The sequence below is a fragment of the Geosmithia morbida genome (assembly GCF_012550715.1).
Source record: "Geosmithia morbida isolate 1262 chromosome Unknown scaffold_9, whole genome shotgun sequence".
NCBI lineage: Eukaryota > Fungi > Ascomycota > Sordariomycetes > Hypocreales > Bionectriaceae > Geosmithia > Geosmithia morbida.
In genome coordinates, this window is record NW_023336196.1 from 453,436 (window position 1) to 471,450 (window position 18,015).

Consider the following 18,015-nt stretch of genomic DNA (forward strand, 5'->3'; position numbering starts at 1 on the left):
TCTCTGCCCTGCCCACCGAACAAGACTTGTGTTCTGTGCTTGCGTAGACATACATTCTTTCTCTTTGTGTCCTCGACTCCGGGTCTCTTCTCATCCTGCTTCTCTCGCTCATCTTGTCGACGCCATCTTCCTCGTCCCGTTTTCCCCTCTCCCTTTTCCAGCCGAGTTGGGCCGGGCCATCGCCACTCTGCGCGTGAGCATCGCTCCACGCTTGGGCGTTGATTGCTTTGGACTCGCTGCCACATTTTTCGCGATCCCGAAATTTCGGGTCCTTGACCTGGCGTCTTCTGTCGAGACTTCCCCGACCGCGACGGCTCTGGTTGACCAACAACCGCTGACAACGCCTATCCCTCCGCCATCGGCCTCCCTTCTTCCTTACGCCGAGCGAATATGACACACACACCTGATAGTCCCTCTGGTGGCTCGCGGCCGAGCACGAACCCGTCTCGGATGGTCTCGGTCAACATCTCGGAGCCTGCTCAGGACAGCGGCTCCAGGCGCTTTCAACTCCAAATGAGCGAATGCGTCGAGACGAGGACTGTGACGACGACTACTCGTCTCACCCGCAAGTTCCCTCAAGTCTTTGACGCCAACCCTACTCCTCTCGCGAGCCTTGACGAAAAGGAATTTCCTCTGGCCATGAAACCCACTCCTCCCGAACTCTTGGCCTTCAGTTACAGCATTGCTGCTCGCGAGGAGACGGACGCTGAGAAGAAATCTCCCCAGCCGGTAAGTGGCAATGATATCTCCACGCCCACGTTGATGCCCTCGGTATACTGAAATGATGGTCGATTCTTGCAGAAAGTCGAACAACTGCCAGCCGCACCCGACACGCCTCTTGCTGTCAAGGTGGAACAGCACGAAAGCCCGTCCTTCGGCCGCCTGTCTCGCCGGCCCTCTCGGTCCCCGTCCACCGCTTATCCCCGACACTCACGTCAGACTCGATCTGCCGTCGCCAGTGCATCGGCTCCTACTAGTGCCGAATCACTGTTCTGGACACGCGACCGAGGCACGCACACCAAGAGCCCTACTGAAAAGCTCAGGAGAAGCATCGCCAACGACCCGGCCAATACAGCGGATGGCGGGAGCAGTCGACGGGAGTCGTTACGCCAGCAGCGAAACACTCCTGGAGTTCCCACAACCCCGAGCACGTCGGAGACGATCGACTGTACTACAGGCCAGGCGCCAGCTTCTAGGCCGCGAGCCCTACAACTAGCGGCTTCTCGAGATACAGCCGACCAGCGGCCGACCGGCCAGCCCGACGCTGCAGTCCCCAACGGCGCCACAAGCCCGGTCGAGAGTGATTCCCAAATAATCTTTGGAAGTAACGTGGCTACGCCCCCAATTACGGACACGGACGCCGAGCCCTTTGCAGACGGTGGAGAGTCGACTCGTCCATCTGCGCGTTCCCTGCTGCAGACCTCGCGGGGCAGCGTCGACGCCTCGGCTGGCCAGGATGTCAGCCTTCCTAGTCCCAGGCTTTCCCCAACCTTGGCTGCTGCTCGCCTCCACGACGCCGATCCGGAAGGCGGGCGTGACAGTGGCCCTTCCAACTTCGACGCCAACACCTCGAGTCTTGCCGCCTGGGCGGATGAGACGCAAGGGTCCGAGGGTGATTCACTTGCCTTGGCTCTAGCCGGTACACATAATGGTGAATCACGGTCCTTGGTTCGAGGCGATAACGGCAATTTCTCCTTTGTCGAACCCAGCATGTTCCTGGACGCATTCGATTCTATGAAGACTGAGATGAAGTCGTACATGATGTATCAACTTCTACGTCGCTGCGCCCGCCCAACACTGCGCGTCGTGGCTAATGCGGTCAACCCGACTCTGAAGTGTGACTTCTTCTCCCACTTGCCTCTAGAGCTCAGCTACCACATCCTCTCCTACCTTAACCACCGGGACCTTTGCCGCGCCGCACAGGTGTCCAAGCATTGGCGGAACATTGTCAACTGCAACGAGACTGGCTGGAAAGAGCTGTTTGACCGAGATGGATTCGTCCTGCCTCCGGGCGAGCTGTCCAAGGCCATATCTCAGGGATGGGGCTGGCAAGACCCCGAAGGCGCGAACGGGTTCGAGCGAGATCTGAGCATGCACAACCGACTGACGCTGTCAGAGTATGAGCTGACGCGGTCCCTTAAGCTAAAGCACAGCACCAGTCCGACATCCAAGCCGAGGACCTCGAAGAGGAAGCGCAGCCTCAATCCTTACCTGACATCTGAGAGGTCAAAACGCCGAGTCAGCACGCATGGCTCGCTAGTGCCGCAGGATGACCGAGAGCAAATCGATCTGAGGCAGCACAAGAGTGCGGGACCCATCTCGGCCGCGTGCTCAGCAGCAGCAGTGGTGCCGGATCCTCATATCGGCCTGCCCACCCTGCGACAGCTGCACCTGTTCAAGTCGCTGTACAGGCGTCACTACATGATGCAGCAGAGCTGGACGAGCGGTAAGGTCAAGCCGTCGCACGTCGCCTTTGCGGCCCACCCTAATCACGTCATCACTTGCCTGCAGTTCGATGAAGACAAGATCATCACGGGTAGCGACGACACTTTTATCCACGTCTACGACACCAAGACCGGCAAGCTACGCAAGAAGCTTGTCGGGCACGAGGGTGGTGTGTGGGCGCTGCAGTACGAAGGCAACATCCTCGTCTCAGGATCCACCGACCGGTCGGTTCGCGTGTGGGACATTGAGGCGGGCATCTGTCAGCAGGTATTCTACGGCCACACTAGCACTGTCCGTTGCCTCCAGATCCTCTCGCCTACCCAGACGGGAACGACGCCGGACGGGCAGGCCATCATGCAGCCGGAGAAGCCGCTGATCATCACGGGTTCCCGGGACAGCCAGCTGCGGGTGTGGAGACTCCCCGAGGTGGGGTCCAAGCGGTACATCCAGAACTCGCTCCCCACGCAGGAGTCGGAGTGCCCTTACTTTATCCGGGCGCTGTCAGGCCACACGCACTCGGTGCGGGCCATCTCTGCGTACGGCGACACGCTGGTGAGCGGGTCGTACGACAGCGTGGTGCGGGTGTGGCGCATCAGCACGGGCGAGTGCCTGCACGTGCTCCACGGGCACTCGCAAAAGGTTTACTCGGTGGTGCTGGACCACGAGCGCAACCGGTGCATCTCGGGCTCGATGGACTCGCTCGTCAAGATCTGGGACCTGGCCACGGGCGCGTGCCTGCACACGCTCGAGGGCCACAGCCTCCTCGTGGGCCTCCTGGACCTGAACGACGGCCGGCTGGTGTCGGCAGCGGCGGACTCGACGCTGCGGATCTGGGACCCGGAGACGGGCCGGTGCAAGAACACGCTGATGGCGCACACGGGGGCCATCACGTGCTTCCAGCATGACGGGCAGAAGGTGATCAGCGGTAGCGAGAAGACTGTCAAGATGTGGGACATCCAGACGGGCGAGTGCGTGCAGGATCTCCTGACGGATCTCACTGGCGTGTGGCAGGTCAAGTTTGACGGTCGACGCTGCGTGGCTGCCGTCCAGAGGGACCAGATGACATATGTCGAGGTATGCCTGGCATCAATCTCTCCGTCCCTCCCTCTCTCTCTCCCTCGCTCTTTCGTGTCATATACTGACTTGTTACGAACTCAGATTCTCGACTTTGGTGCCGTTCGCGACGGTAAACCCCCAGAAGAGCTAGGTCGACGAATCCTCCTCAACGAGGATGAAGCTCAAGCCATGCTGGAAGAAGACCAGTAAAGACTCTTCCACGAACTATCCCCACGTACATACATACATGCATACACAAAACTTGATCAGACGGATTCAAAGGGGTGACGTGGGGGGGAAAGAGTGCACAATACCATCTTCTTTCTTCCCCTTCCTCCTTGCATCACTTTTCTCCCCTTTCACCCCTTACGACATCTGTTCATCCGCGTAACAAACACCATTGGGATACCCCGGGCACGGTATGAAGATGTAAATTTCTTGGGCGTTTGCTTCTTTGATCACACACACACACATATACCGACGCACTTCTGTCTTCCATGGTGCAGAAAGAATGAAAGAAGGAAAGGAGGAAAGAGAAGAAAAACGGTGTGATGTGGGACATTTGCGTTGCAACAGGAAGAAGAAAAAACACATGTTCCCGAATGGGAGGAAAGGCGTTTTTGATAGGGAATATGGGGTGATGCAGGCACACGGGAGCTTATTCTTCCTCTTCTTCTTTTTCTTATCCTCTACGCTATCCTCGAGGGGTTTTTTTTCTTTTGTCTTCTTTCTTTCTACTCTTCTTCATGACCCATGATGAAATTGGGTGGTAAATTTGGGTTTTTGTTCTTCTCTCTCTTCTTTCTAAATTATTGTGTGGCATGGTAGTATATGCAATATTTCCATGTTGCTTTTTTATCATGAATGTCAATTGTTTCACAGTAGGATGGATTGTGAGGGTCAGGATGTGATTTGTGATGGATGGCAGGCAGAGACATCATGGCACTGTCTGGCCATGATGTGATGATGGCTCAAAACGTAACGTTGGTCATCGTGAAGGTACCTTGTTATGGTGAGATCCTCATTATGATTATAGCAATACATACTACACCTAAAATACTACACAGGACTGATTATTCTCTTTTGTGGGGTTCTTTTTTTTGTCGTATCCACTCTTGTACGCCTTTCTTTTAGAAGTGTTGAAAGTATTAAGATTATTATATTATATATACAAAAAGGGTGGGGAGGCGGCGGTATGTATACGTGGAAAGGGTGCTGCTGGAAGGAGAAACGCCATGGTAAGAACAAAGAGTGTGAGAACGTGGGGAGGGGGTTTAAATCTTGTTTCATAATACTGACTGAAAGAAAAAAAAAAGATTTATACCCCGGAAAATGCTGGCGTCCCGAATCGTAACCAGTCAACCTCGGGATCAGGAAGGCCAGCAGCACCACCATTCACAACAGACGACCCGTTGGCGTCGTTGGTGACGGACGTGCCAGCCGGGACGAGGAGGCTCCTCGCCTGTGCCGCGTCCGAGTTCTCGCCGTACGAAGCGCGCGGCAGGTTGAAGAAGTCGAAGACGTCGATGTCGTCCACGTCGTCGAGGGAAGCGACCATTGTTGATGTCTGGTCTATCCCTGAGCGACGTGTCTGGGAAGTTTTGGCCACCATCTCTTGAGCTCGTCTGCATTTCCGTAGAGTTAGTATATATAGAGTGTTGCGGTAATACACGTATACATGTATATATATATACAAGATGAAGAAAAGAGAGTGTGAAGAAGTAAGAGAGAATACTGAACAAAAAGAGACTTACTTCCTCATGGCAGCATAGCTCATGGGATTCTGACTCCCCCTACGAACAACCCTGGTCAGGATCTTGGCATAGTTCCCCGCAAGCTCCCAGTACTGCCCGACGTGATGGAGCGTCTGTATGAGGAAGTCAATCTTGGGATCGACGGGCCCACCGACGGTAGCGGCGTGGACGATGAGCAGCCTGGCGGCGACCCAGAGGGAGAAGGCAAAGGGGGGGCCCAGGAGGTCCAGCCCGTCGGCCTCGTACACGTCCCTCGCGATGTCGCCCAAGCTCTGCACGGCGGACAGGCATCTCTGCATGGCGTAGTGGGAGGGGACGAAGACGTGGGACCGGACGGTGGGGTAGGCGGCGGCCGAGTGCAGGCGGACGACGGCGACGACGTAGGCGCTGTGGAGCATGAACCAGTTGGCCACGCGGGAGGCCGGATCGGAGTGGCACAGGGACGAGATCTTGCTGTACTCGCTCGGCAGGGACTGGAGCCAGGCGTCGAGGGAGGTGTCGAGGATGCGGTAGGTGGCGCGCCAGGCGGCCATGTCCGGGCCCGAGGTGACGTCGAGCGGCGTCCAGAGGAGGTTGTGGATGCGGCTGATGAGCCGGAGGATCTCGCAGTGGTAGGAGAAGCTGCCCATGTTCTCGGGGCGGTTGATGATGTAGGAGGGGGTAGGGTGGGTGTTGCTGTTCCTGCCGTTCCTGCCGCCGCCGCCGCCGCCGTTCCGGCTGCCCTCGTTGGCCGTCATGGGGCTGAGGACCTGCGTCTCGACGGGCACGTTCTTGGAGAAGAGGTCGTACGAGCAGGGCAGGAGGCGGTTCATCAGCCGCTCCTCGAGGCAGAAGTCGAAGCTGGCGGTCGAGACGGTGGTGTACCGGTCCAGCAGGTAGACCATCCAGCAGAGCCGGCGGCGGCCCTCGTCCTCGATCCACGAGTCCGGGCGGCCGGCACTGATGCGCGGGACCGACCCGATCCGGAGCGGATCCTCGTGGTCCGTCACCAGGTACACGCTGCCCTCGGAACACAGGCCCAGCTGGCGCGCATTCTGCGCCAGCATCGAGATCAGGTTCCAGCTCCGCGGGCCGTTGGAGTTGCCCAGCTCGTCCAGGCAGAGTATCACCAGCGCCTTGAGCGCGTCGATGCTCACCCTGTCCATGGCGTATTGGAGCACGGCCCGCCGCGATACCGAGTGGTAGTGAATCTTTGCGTCGCGGGAGAGCCGGGTGTCGCGCAGGAAGCGCAGCGTCGTGGCCACGATGGCGTGCAGCAGGATCCGCTCCGCTTCCGTCATCGACGTCGCCCCGAAGAAGACGCCAAAGGTGGTCTTGCGGTCCAGTATCGGGCACCACGTGTTGCAGTGCTTGAAGTACAGGTCCACCAGCGTGTACACGACGTCCTGGGGTGGCAAGCCCGTCAGCGGCGGTGGCAGCGACGGGACCGGGGGCGGCAGCGGGCCGGCCATGCCGATGCTGCCCATCAGGCTTCCCGTGCCGGGTGACGACGTAGGCTGGCCCGGGTGGACGAACGGGGAGGCCTTGGACAGCGTCGTCGAGGCCGGTGGTTGCGGAGCGCTGCCGTACTGCGGTGTATCGGCCGCGTCGGTGGCAGCGGCCCAGTAGGCCGTCGTGCCGGGGTAGGCGTTGGTCGTGGTGGCCTGGGAGCTGGGCGTGCCGACCGAGTGCGCACCACCGCTGCCGCTGCCGCTGCCGCCGCCGCCCGCTGCCGTGCCAGCAGCTGCGAGGGCGGGCACGAGTGCCGGTGCTGCCGATCCGGGCGGTCCTCCCCCCCTGGCGCCGGTAGCAGCGGCGACGACGCTGGACTGGGCGGCATCGGTGAGGACGGATGGTGACGACGCTGGGCCCGGCGGCGGTGGGTGAGCGTCGATGTGGTCCTCGAGACGGCGACCGAGGGATTGAAGGAGGGCGTCTATGCGGTTGACCTTGGCCTCGAGCTCCAGGCCGAAGCCGATTCGGCTCCCTGGCCTCTGACGCTCGAGGTAGATGCATGTCCGGTTGTGACGTGCGCACCAGGAGCAGGCCGGTTCTGCGCGATCACACTTGACTTTGCGAGCTTTGCACAATTCACATCTATGATTATGATGCGAAGAGAGGAAGAGGGGGATAGAAATTGTCAGAGATTGTTTCTTCTTCTTCTTTAATCAGAATAATTGGCCGAGAGTACGGGGTTGGGTATTGCGTGTGCGTCTACGTGACCATTGATATACAGAGATGTAGAAGGATGGCCATTGAGATGGAGGGGGGGGAAATTTTCTTACGATGTTTTCTGATACTTGTCCCTCTTGCGCTTCTTAGGGTTATCGCCAGTCTCGATGGCATTATTGCTGTGGGCCGCATCGTCGTCCGGGCTGGAGACTGCCTCGCCGTCATCGCAACTTGCGCCAGAGTTGCTGTCCTGGTCCGGAGGCGGAGGCGCATCTGGCCCGGCCATGGCCATTGACGTTGCGCGGTGTCTGTGCGTGTCTGGACGCGTTCTGGTGTCTGCTGTTGTTGAGTATCGTTGCTAAGCTATGAGAGAGGTCGAGAAGACTTTGGCTTGAAGAGGGAGATGTGATGATGCCGATACTATTCGTACCCTGGGTGGAGCTTCTTTCACGGATGATAGCCTTGACGGCCTCATGACAATATGGAGATTAAAAAGAGAGAGAAAAATATGGAGAAAGAAGGAAAAGGAGAGAGGGAGCAAGGGGGGGGGGGGGGGGGGGTAGGTAGGACAAGGGGGGGGGGGGGGAGTATGGAGTAAGCTGGAGTTGGTTTGGGCTTTTGGTATTACGGAGTAAAAGGAGGGAAAAGTGTGGGAGTGTGGGGGAGGAGAAGAAGAAGAAGAGGGGAGAAGGAGAGGGAAAAGGAATTGTCAGTGAATTAGCTGTATTACTCCGTACTCCGTACAGGTTTATTGGTATCATTTTTGGTATAAATACATCGATATCCACTGCGAGGATTAGTGCGAGTACCGAAAGAAGACAACCGACTAGCATTTATTATCACTGCACGTCGGTCAGTGTCTCTACGGAGTACGAGTACAGATTACATGTACGGAGTATCATTACTATGTACCATCGGTATACTCGTAGTATCATGACTGGCAGTGATACGGAAGTAATATGAATCGAGGCAGTATACTCCGTACAGGCAGCAAAGGGCAGTAAAGGGCAGTCAGTATAGAGGCAGTACAGGCAGTATTGCAGGCGGTACTGCAGGCGGTACTGCAGGCGGTACTGCAGGCAGCATTACAGGCAGGCAGTAGCAGCGTTACAGGTACAGGTACAGGTACAGGCCATCGTCGCAGGTAGTAAAGGGCAGTAATGATGATGTACGAGTAGGTAATTCCTCACAGATAGCATCCACACCGTTTACATGCAGACACACTCAAGACGTGGATGGACATTCAAACATGGCAGGATAGATTGCTCCGCATCAATGCCAGCATCATCTACAGACCACATTTGCCTAATTCATGCTACCTGTACCGACGCGACGGATAAGCTCGTCCATTTCCCCATAAATGCCATCCAAAACGGGCAATGATAAGAACCGTCATCCATATCAGTGTACACGTATCCTGTCTCTATGCCGCCCGAGCAAGGGAAGATGCCGTCGGACTCTATAGAGAAGACATCTCTTGGCTCCCTACGGAGTAACCTGTACTCCGTAGAGGGGTTGGAATGAGGGGTTGCTGTGTCTCCTGCGTCCTACTAGGGTGACGGGGACTATGAGAGGAGGGGGGGGGGGGGACCTAGGGGAGAGACTGGGGGGAGGGGAAGGAGGTAGGACCCCGAAGAGGACCCCGAGAAGGATGGGAGGGGGGGGGGGAGGGTGGCTGTGTTGGGATGCCAAGATGATTGAGCTGGTGTGGGAGGATGGGGAAGGAGACGGGATTGGATCCTTCTGGGGAAAAGGGACCAGGACCAGTGTGCAAGGTGATCTTCCTGATACGTCTACATGTACGTACTGACGTTGTATAACATGCGCTTGCAATCTGTACTCGTACTCTGTATGCTTGTTTTTTTTTTTTTTCTTTTTCGGTGCAGCTGCTACTCGATAGGTGATAGCAGAGTATTATTAATGCTGGGTGGTATTACTGGTAGCAGTATCGTTATATGTGCAGGATTCTATCACGGAGTGTTGCTGTGATGCTCTGCGTGATTGTCAATCATTGATTGATAATCGCTCAGCAGCTTGCCAAGGACTGACGACCTGACAGCCTGCCCAGGGAGAATAGCTCCCTCAGAAGTCGGAATCCTGGACGGTTCTGGTGACCTCGGTCCTCTAATCGCCCGCCCCCACACCCCGGCATCATCTTCGGTAATGGATCGGGTAGTGTTGGCCGAGGGGGCGGGTCGGAAGGCAAAATATAGACCTCGACGGTTTCGTGGCCGTTGGTTACGATGTTTGGGCGGGAGGGAATTCCACGCACATTCTCGATCTCACCACCAAGAGTGTGCGTGTCGGATCGAGATGAAAGCACTCTGTACATGTATGGCATTACAGCTCACACCAGGGAGTCGGATCACGGTAGTATCCGTGATAGGCTATGACAGACTGTCGTAGACCGTAACAGACCGTAATGGTAGTGTTGTGCTCGCAAGACAGGGTGCGGCCAAGCCTGAGCATGTACGGAAGCGACAAGCAATATATGGCTGCAAGAGTTGGAGAAGATACGGGCCGAACAATACTTGGGACAGCTCCGTTCAACCATTACCGGGTCCGTCTACTACTCCATCACGTTTTCCGCTGCAGGGAAGCTGTAGGTGCACGGTTACCTGTACGGAGTAGTGATAATATCGATACAGTGGCTGTATCTGTAGACAGTACAGGAGTCATAGCGCGGATCGGGGGGGGGGGGGGGGGGGGGAGGGGGTGATGTCCGGTCCTACCCTCTCCTCCCTCCGTATGCCCTGTAATTGCAATAATGCTCCGTACGTACGTACAGTACGGAGTCGATCGTACACGTAACAGTACATACGGACCAGGTCACGGGATCGACCTCGAGGGGGGCCATCGTGATCGGGCTTAACCTAAACACCACGTTATTTCCCTCTTCACAATCCAATCATGGAAGAAGTCCCGGATTGCGTAGGTGGCGATGTCGCATCGTCTTGTTCTGCCACCGATGCCGTCATACAAGCTGCATCCATCGTACATGTGCGCGTACCCGCGCAGGTCATCATTCTCTACGAGCAGTCGTGCTTGACTCCCCCGAGTGACCGCCACGACGAGCACATCTGCTGCTGTCCATGCCTAGCAGTTGCCGCCCTCAGACAGCTCTCACCCGCAGACATCTCACTCGAGAATAATGCGTCGTCGTAACCAGGCAACGGTCAGACGCATCCGTCCATCCATGTATCCCTCGATCCATATATGCTATACGTTACAGGTTGAGAACTGTCATCGACCCACTCAGTATCTCAGTATCAGGTAGAACTTTTCTTCTTTTTTCTTCTTCTTCTGCGCCTCAAGGATTGATTACTCTCAACGCCTCAGCTGTCCATGACCGACATCGCAATGTCACACACTCTCGACACTGCATCGGACTGGTTCTCGCAAGCTCCTCGAGACGCAATACTACACTCTCCGAGACTTGTCATAAGCTCCTCAAAGTTGCTATAAAAATACGGGTGAAGAAAAAAAAAGAACCCATAGCCGGCGTGTATGTGGGGAGGGGGAGGCATACACACGCACATAACTTACGGGGCCGAAGACGGAAGTGCTCCACAGGTACAGCGGACCAAAAAAGTTTTACAGACACTCGTCAGTAGTTGCGGATTCGGATGGGAGGAGCGGCAGGGGCTGACAGGTGAGAGGGAGAGGAGAAAGGAGGACACGAGATGCAGTTGGGAAGCCGGCCGAGGGAGAGATGGGCCGTCGAGGTCCCGCTGAGGAGAAGGCCGAAGAAGGCTCCGCACACACGGACCAGACTAGCGAAGAGAGCCTGCTCGTAGAGCCCAGAGCCTAGAAGCGTATAGACAGACTACAGCAGTCGGGTCTGAGGAGGACATCGTGAGAGTGGCGTGCACAGAGAGAGAGAGAGAGAGGAGTCAACAAACAAAGCAGAGGCGTAGTAACCCTCTCCCTATCACTCTTACTCTTCCGATCCCCCAGACACCCGATCGGCCGCTATCCGTCGTCTGTCTGCTCCGTAATATCACAAGCACACCATTGACCAGTAACCTTGTCATTTCTTCCTGCATCTCTAGCGGAGATAACCATCAGGGGGGGGGGAGGACACACGACATGAAACGGTCAATATCTCGTGATGCCATTGCATGGATAATTACCAATTTCCAAGCAATTTACCCACGCATTGCTCTTCTCTCTTTTTTTTTTTTTTTTTTTTTCGCATCGTCAGGTGCAGAAAAAAAAAAAGCAAGGACCGTGCTGATTGCAGAAAGAGCCGATTGAACCCCCACTACGGAGTACTCCGACCCGTGTGTGCCTGCTGCAACGTACAGAGTTGGTTGCAACCCTTCGATATCGGTGGTAATATCGATACTACCCGTGCAGGTAAGAGAAGAAACGCAGCAGCATGCACCTTTCGGGGTTTGGGCAGAGCCGCATGAGGCTCCCCTTTCCCATCTTGCCGTTTTTCCCATTCCGGTATCAGAGCTCGAGATCGGAGAAGCTGTAAGTCTGTTGTGTGACTGTCCGCGGTAGTTTTTTGCTCGTATGGTAATGGTAATAGTGGTATTCATACTACGTACTCCAAAAGAGAGGATAGAAGAAGAGAAAAGAAGGGAAAGAAGGGAAAGAAAAGAAGGGAGGGGGGGGAGGGTTCCAGACAAGGGGAGAGCAAGAGACGGATCGATAGGGGCAGGTCAGTGGTGAGGACAAGAAGAGAAAAAGGGGGTTTCGCATGCGTGCGTGGCCAGCCTGCTGCGGGGCCATAGACTCTGGAAGCAGAGAAGGGAAGGAGAATAGTGATGGAAAAAAAAATGAGAAAGTGACTCAGGAACAGGAGACAGGTACAGAGTACAGCGAAAGGAAACGACGATGCCCATTCCTGGCAACACGGCAGTTGTGAAGCCGAAGGGGTGGTCATTTGCATGTACGAGGAGTCGTCGAGGTGTAACGGGTACGAGTACACACGTAGGAGTAAGTTGTCATTCTTATTCTTATTTTACGACAAGTACCATTGCATTGCCATGTGATAGTAAAACTACCCGTACCAGTACCAGTACCAGTAGCAGTAGGAAATGATGGTAGTTGGAAGAGATACGATCGATATCCTATAAGCAGTTGGCTTCTCTCGATCTGTGTATGTGTGTGTGTGTGTGTATGTGTGTGTGTGTGTGTGTGTGTGTGCGTGTGTGTGTCGTATCATGCACCGGTCAACAATGAATATCCACGGGCAGAATCCTCCTCACCCCCCCGACCGGATCGTGGAAACCAACTTGGTCAACTGACTTGCAGAACTCTTCTTACGGACCCACAGATCCCAGAGGAGAGGAAAAGCAGGAGGACCTTCTTCCCAGCAGCTGCTGCGTATGTGAAGGGGACCCATAAGTAGACCCAGAAAAACGACATAGGTTAAAAACACTGGAAACGCCGTCCCATCTTCGATCCCGCCTCTGTCGAGCGATCCACTCTCCACCCCCAGACTCTCCCATGGGGAAGTGATGTGACCTCGGGTGCGATGAGGAACACAAGAGCACTGTCTTCTGATGTGGGAGTTGATGGGTGTTTGTCGGGAGAGGGGATATCGCTTATATATACGCATATATATATATATATATATATATAGATATATATATATATGTATGAAACAATGGCGTCACGAGGACAGAGGGTAGAGTTGGAAAGATGCTTGTCATGTTTGACTGTGTTTTTGATTGTGTTGGTTTCCGTGGCTGGCCTGAGGCTGCAGCCACGGAATATTGCCGAGCAGTGACCCGAAGACGATAAAATGAAAAAAATTCGATTGCCTCGATCCTTTGTGTTTACGTGTGCCTCCTTTTCTTTTTTCCTTTCTTTTTTTTTGGGGGGGGGGGGATGGGGGGGGGATGGGGTTACTCACCATAGACAGGTTGATCAGCCTTCTTTCCCTTCTTTCTCTGTGTCTACCTGTAATATAAATTATGGATCCAGCGTACCAGACGACGGGAACGGGGCGGCTTCCGTGACACGGAGGCGGAGTATTAATAGCAGAGGAGAGACAAGGTTCTGCCTGTACGAGTAGGTACGAGCCTACTGGCAACCTGTAGACGGCCATACGGGGTCGCACCTTTCCATAGAGAGAGGAGTATCCGTAGAGTGGCAGGATCTCCACTATCAGCTGTCCCGCCCCCCACGCACTAGCGAAATATGAAGGAAGCCAAAAAAAAATGTCCAGAACTCGGTATCGGGTCGGTATAGCGACGCGAGCCGACGGCGCCACAGCCACTTGGCCTGTCCTCGACCTGGTCAAAGCTGCATGTCATTCGTCCCCCCCCTACCCCTTGTAGATTGCCCCACCGGACGTCCACCTGACCCCCCCTGCTACGGGCATACACCCCCTATAAGCTCGGGTGATCTCGGTGTCTGGATACCGAAGCAGCATTTCTGAATAGATTATCTGGAATCTGTACACTCTTCCAAACCCGAGAATGTCCACGATGCTAAGACAACGACGACCGGCCCTGATCGGCCCCGCCCTCGTCTTCTTCTCAGTCTCCATAAATAACACGCATGCATGCTCCGTACATCCCGTCTACCCAACCCACAGTCCTAGCAAAGGTCTGGAAGCTGCAAGTGCGAGTACTCGTGTACCTGTAAGCTCGGTGGAGAATGGGAAAAAGACTCATCTTGGGCCCCGTGACGCCCACGTGGAGAGTTCTTCTTTTGACTTATACGATACATTGGGGACCCACACAGACGCAGTCACGCAGAGGGTGTTTAAAAAAAAGGCAAACAGAACAAAAAGGGCAGGAAGCAGGCTATGAGCTCGGAGCTTTGGCAAGTTGGCAGCCGGATTTCTGATCTCGATGGGTGGGCGCACCCCCCCCCCCCCCCCCTCCTCCCCCCGTCTGCCCTTCATCTGCTGAGCTTTTATGATTTCCACGAATGAATGGGGACCCTTGTTCTCCCTACCGCAATACTCTATGATGATACCTCCCATAACCCCATAACTTCGTTCAATCCACATAATACATTACGGTAACTTGATACCGGTTTCCTGAGATCGTCCACCCACCCCCTCCCCCCCGTCCCTCCCCCATTCTTCCCCATCCTCTCCTCCTAGATTTAAACGTCGTCTTCCTCCCCCCTTCTCCAAATTCGTCTCTCCTCTCTTCCTTCTTCATTCTCAATCTCATCTTACCTCTTTTTTTCTATACCAACTCTTCCAGTGTACACCAGGCGTTGGGTGGATCATCCTCATCCATCTTTACCGTAATAACCTACATCTTAATAGTTTCCCTCCCTCTCCCTCCTTTCACCTCTTAATTCCACACACACACACACACACACACACACACGCATACACACACACACGCATACACACACACACACACATACACATACGCAATGGCCTCGCGACTACGCAACCTCAGGAGGCCTCTTGGCCTCGCCGCCGCCACCACGGCTGCCGTCGTTGTCGGTGGATCAGGCTACATGTACGTCAACCGCAGGAGGCACCCGGTGTTGCCCCTGGCCGAGGTGAAGCGTGACGCCTCAGGCAAGATCATCGCCCCCAGCTTCCCCACCATCAAGAGCCGGGTGGACCAGCTGGCCGAGCTCCGCCGCAGCAGCAGCTCCGCCGACTCGGAGGAGTACGACCTGCTCATCGTCGGAGGCGGCGCCACAGGCACGGGTATCGCCGTCGACGCCGTCACCCGCGGCCTCAAGGTGGCCATGGTGGAGCGCGACGACTTCTCGTCGGGCACCAGCTCCAAGAGCACCAAGCTCGTCCACGGCGGCGTCCGCTACCTGGAGAAGGCCGTCCTGAACCTCGACTACGCTCAGCTCGAGCTCGTCATCGAGGCCCTCCGTGAGCGCAGGACCCTGCTCGACAACGCTCCCCACCTGGCCTCCTCCCTCCCCATCCTCCTCCCCCTCCAGAAGTGGTGGGAGGCCCCTTACATGTGGGTCGGCACCAAGATGTACGACCTCCTCGCCGGGTCGCAGGCCCTCGAGAGCTCCTACTACGTCGGCCGCAGCGACGCCCTGTCCATGTTCCCTCGCCTTCGCAAGGACAACGTGGTCGGTGGCCTGGTCTACTACGACGGCCAGCAGAACGACTCGCGCATGAACATCTCGCTCGCTATGACGGCCGCCGCCTACGGCGCCACCGTCGCCAACCACGTCGAGGTGACGTCTCTGGAAAAGGGCGCCGACGGTAAGATCTGTGGCGCCAAGCTCCGCGACGTGCTCCCCGGCGCCGACGGCTCCGAGTTCACCGTCCGCGCCAAGGGTGTCATCAACGCCACGGGCCCCTTCGCCGACGCCCTCCAGTACATGGACAAGCCTGACCACAAGCCCATCGTGGCCCCCGCGTCGGGCGTCCACCTCGTCCTCCCCGGCGACGTGTGCCCCAACGGCATGGGCCTGCTCGAGGCCAGCTCCGACGGCCGCGTCGTCTTCGTGCTGCCCTGGCAGGGGAAGACCGTCGCCGGCACCACCGACACGGCTTGCGAGGTCGAGCGCGAGCCCCTCGCCACCGAGAAGGACGTCGACTTCATCCTCGAAGAGGTCAACAAGCTCCTCAAGCCCGGCTCCAGCCTCGGTCGCGACGACGTCCTGGCCAGCTGGTCCGGCATCCGCCCCCTTGTCCGTGACCCCAACGCCAAGAACACCGAGTCGCTGGTGCGCAACCATCTGGTGACCGTCTCGCCCTCGGGCCTGCTCACCTGTGCCGGCGGCAAGTGGACCACGTACCGCCAGATGGCGCAGGACGCCGTCGACGAGGCCATCCGCACCTTTGACCTGAAGCCCAAGACCACCACGCTGGCCGACATCTCTGGCGCCGGCCTCCCCGCCATCACCACCGACGGCGCCTGCCGCACCCTCGAGACGCCCGTCGTCGGCGCCCACGGCTGGTCCCCCGCCTTGGCCTCGCAGCTCGCCGAGGCGCACGGCCTCCCCGCCGACGTGGCCCAGCACCTGGCCACGAACTACGGCGACCGCGCTTGGGCCGTGGCCGCGCTTCCCGGTGCCACCACCCGTCTCCTGGCCGACGAGCCCTTCGTCGAGGCCGAGCTTCGTCACGGCGTCCGCTCCGAGGCCGGCTGCACTACCTCGGACCTCATCGCCCGCCGCACCCGCCTCGCCTTCCTCGACGTCAACAGCGCTGTCAAGGCCCTGCCCCGCGTCGTCGACGTCGCCGCCGAGGAGCTCGGCTGGTCCGCTGCCCGCAAGGACGAGGAGTGGTCCACCACCCTCAGCTTCATGCGCAGCATGGGTCTCTCCGCCGACAGGGTCGACCTCACCCGCGCCCAGGTCGAGGGTCTGTCCCCCCGCGTCGAGGAGGTCCACGACGACCACAAGCCCGAGGAGAGCTTCCTCCCCATGCCCGTCCGCGGTCCTTCCCCCGTCCCGTCTGGATCGGGTGGTGTCGTCACTCTTCCTGACCTTGGAAACACCACTGCCACCGCCAAGACTCGTCATTAAATATGTCTTGACATGTGACGTTCTCTGACCAAAAATTACTTGTTTACTTTGTTTTTCCACCCCTTCTTACACAAACTTTTATTTCTTGTTCCCTCTTTCTCTTTTCTCTTCTCTTGCATATAATAAGACACGAGGAAGAGGGGAATTCAACTCTTGCATAAAGCCGGGTTTAGATGGGGGATTTTATTTTACAGGCATCGGCGTTGGGGATCTTTTTATTTACAAGCCAACGGTGGTAGGAAATGATTTCATTACTCGGTTTTTCCTTCTTCAAAATCTATTTGCAAGGTCCATTCATTGGGGGTATCATAACTCTTATACCCATTCCACTCTACAATACATCTCTTTTTTCTTTTTGATTCTACATCACATATTCTTAGTATATGAAGTATTCTTCTCCAAGGAAGTTTTCCGGTGAACGACTTTGAAATAGTACTTTTGGGCAATAATATACATATCACTATCAAGGTATAATGATAACAACATACATTGCATAGTTTGCATGTCTTCTAGGCAGTATATTGACAGCGTCAATATGAATCTGCGATATTCGAATGCAGAACCCTGTACGGATCCTGATGTTGCCGCCTACCTTCGTCGCCAGACCGCGCCGCCCTCACGGACTTGGAGCTCTGCGGCAGCAGACTAAGCGTCTTCCCCAGCGTGGACTGCAGATGGGCATATGACTCGTCGGTGATCTTGCCCATTTCAAAGTCACGCTCTATCGCTCTGCGCAGGAGCTGTACGCCCGCCAGGATGTGATGAGGGTAAGGGTCTATCGAGGTGAGCGGGACGGCCGTCACCTTGAGCTTGACGCTACAGCGGTTGACATCGTCCCCCCCGTCTCGCACGCCAGCCTGAAGGTCATCGTCTTGCGTTCCAACACTCATGGTATAGACGTTGTGTAGGCCGAAGACGAGCGTGTTCATGACGGCATTCTCTGCTTCCAGGCTGACTTCCTCGAGACCGCTCAACAGGTCGTATCTTTCTGTGGCCTCGAGAATGTCCACCAGCATGAGGATGCTCAGGTGGTAGTGCAGCATGAGAGCGTCTGAAAAAAAGAAGAAGAAAAGATTACAACCGGTCAATTAATTAATCAATCAGTCAAACATATTGCGACGGACATGGGTGAGTTTGATTGGGGTTTAGGGGGGGTTTTTTTTTTGGGGGG

The 18,015-nt window shown here is 56.1% G+C and overlaps 4 protein-coding genes across 4 annotated transcripts in view; 2 read left to right on the forward strand and 2 right to left on the reverse strand.

Annotated features, from left to right (window-relative positions):
• Window positions 1-390: 390 nt before the first annotated feature.
• GMORB2_7662 (F-box and WD-40 domain protein CDC4) lies at window positions 391-3,711 on the forward strand (the record flags this gene model as incomplete). The annotated part of the gene is made up of 3 exons (XM_035469627.1): window positions 391-729; window positions 802-3,519; window positions 3,604-3,711. The coding sequence occupies 3 exons, from the start codon at window positions 391-393 to the stop codon at window positions 3,709-3,711; spliced, it is 3,165 nt and encodes a 1,054-aa protein (XP_035320721.1).
• A 1,108-nt stretch (window positions 3,712-4,819) lies between these two features.
• GMORB2_7663 (Fungal specific transcription factor domain) lies at window positions 4,820-7,692 on the reverse strand (the record flags this gene model as incomplete). The annotated part of the gene is made up of 3 exons (XM_035469628.1): window positions 4,820-5,126; window positions 5,256-7,331; window positions 7,520-7,692. The coding sequence occupies 3 exons, from the start codon at window positions 7,690-7,692 to the stop codon at window positions 4,820-4,822; spliced, it is 2,556 nt and encodes an 851-aa protein (XP_035320722.1).
• Window positions 7,693-14,762: 7,070 nt separating this feature from the next.
• On the forward strand, window positions 14,763-16,844 carry GMORB2_7664 (glycerol-3-phosphate dehydrogenase; the record flags this gene model as incomplete). Its single annotated transcript, XM_035469629.1, has 1 exon — window positions 14,763-16,844. One exon carries the CDS (start codon window positions 14,763-14,765, stop codon window positions 16,842-16,844), a length of 2,082 nt encoding a protein of 693 aa, XP_035320723.1.
• A 530-nt stretch (window positions 16,845-17,374) lies between these two features.
• The window catches only part of GMORB2_7665 (3-hydroxyacyl-CoA dehydrogenase, NAD binding domain), a gene marked incomplete at both ends in the record, with an annotated part of 2,213 nt that continues 1,572 nt past the window's right edge, over window positions 17,375-18,015 (reverse strand). Inside the window, one exon of the mRNA XM_035469630.1 lies at window positions 17,375-17,895. Coding sequence (XP_035320724.1) covers window positions 17,375-17,895 — 521 coding nt within the window. The remainder of the gene's footprint in view (window positions 17,896-18,015) is intronic.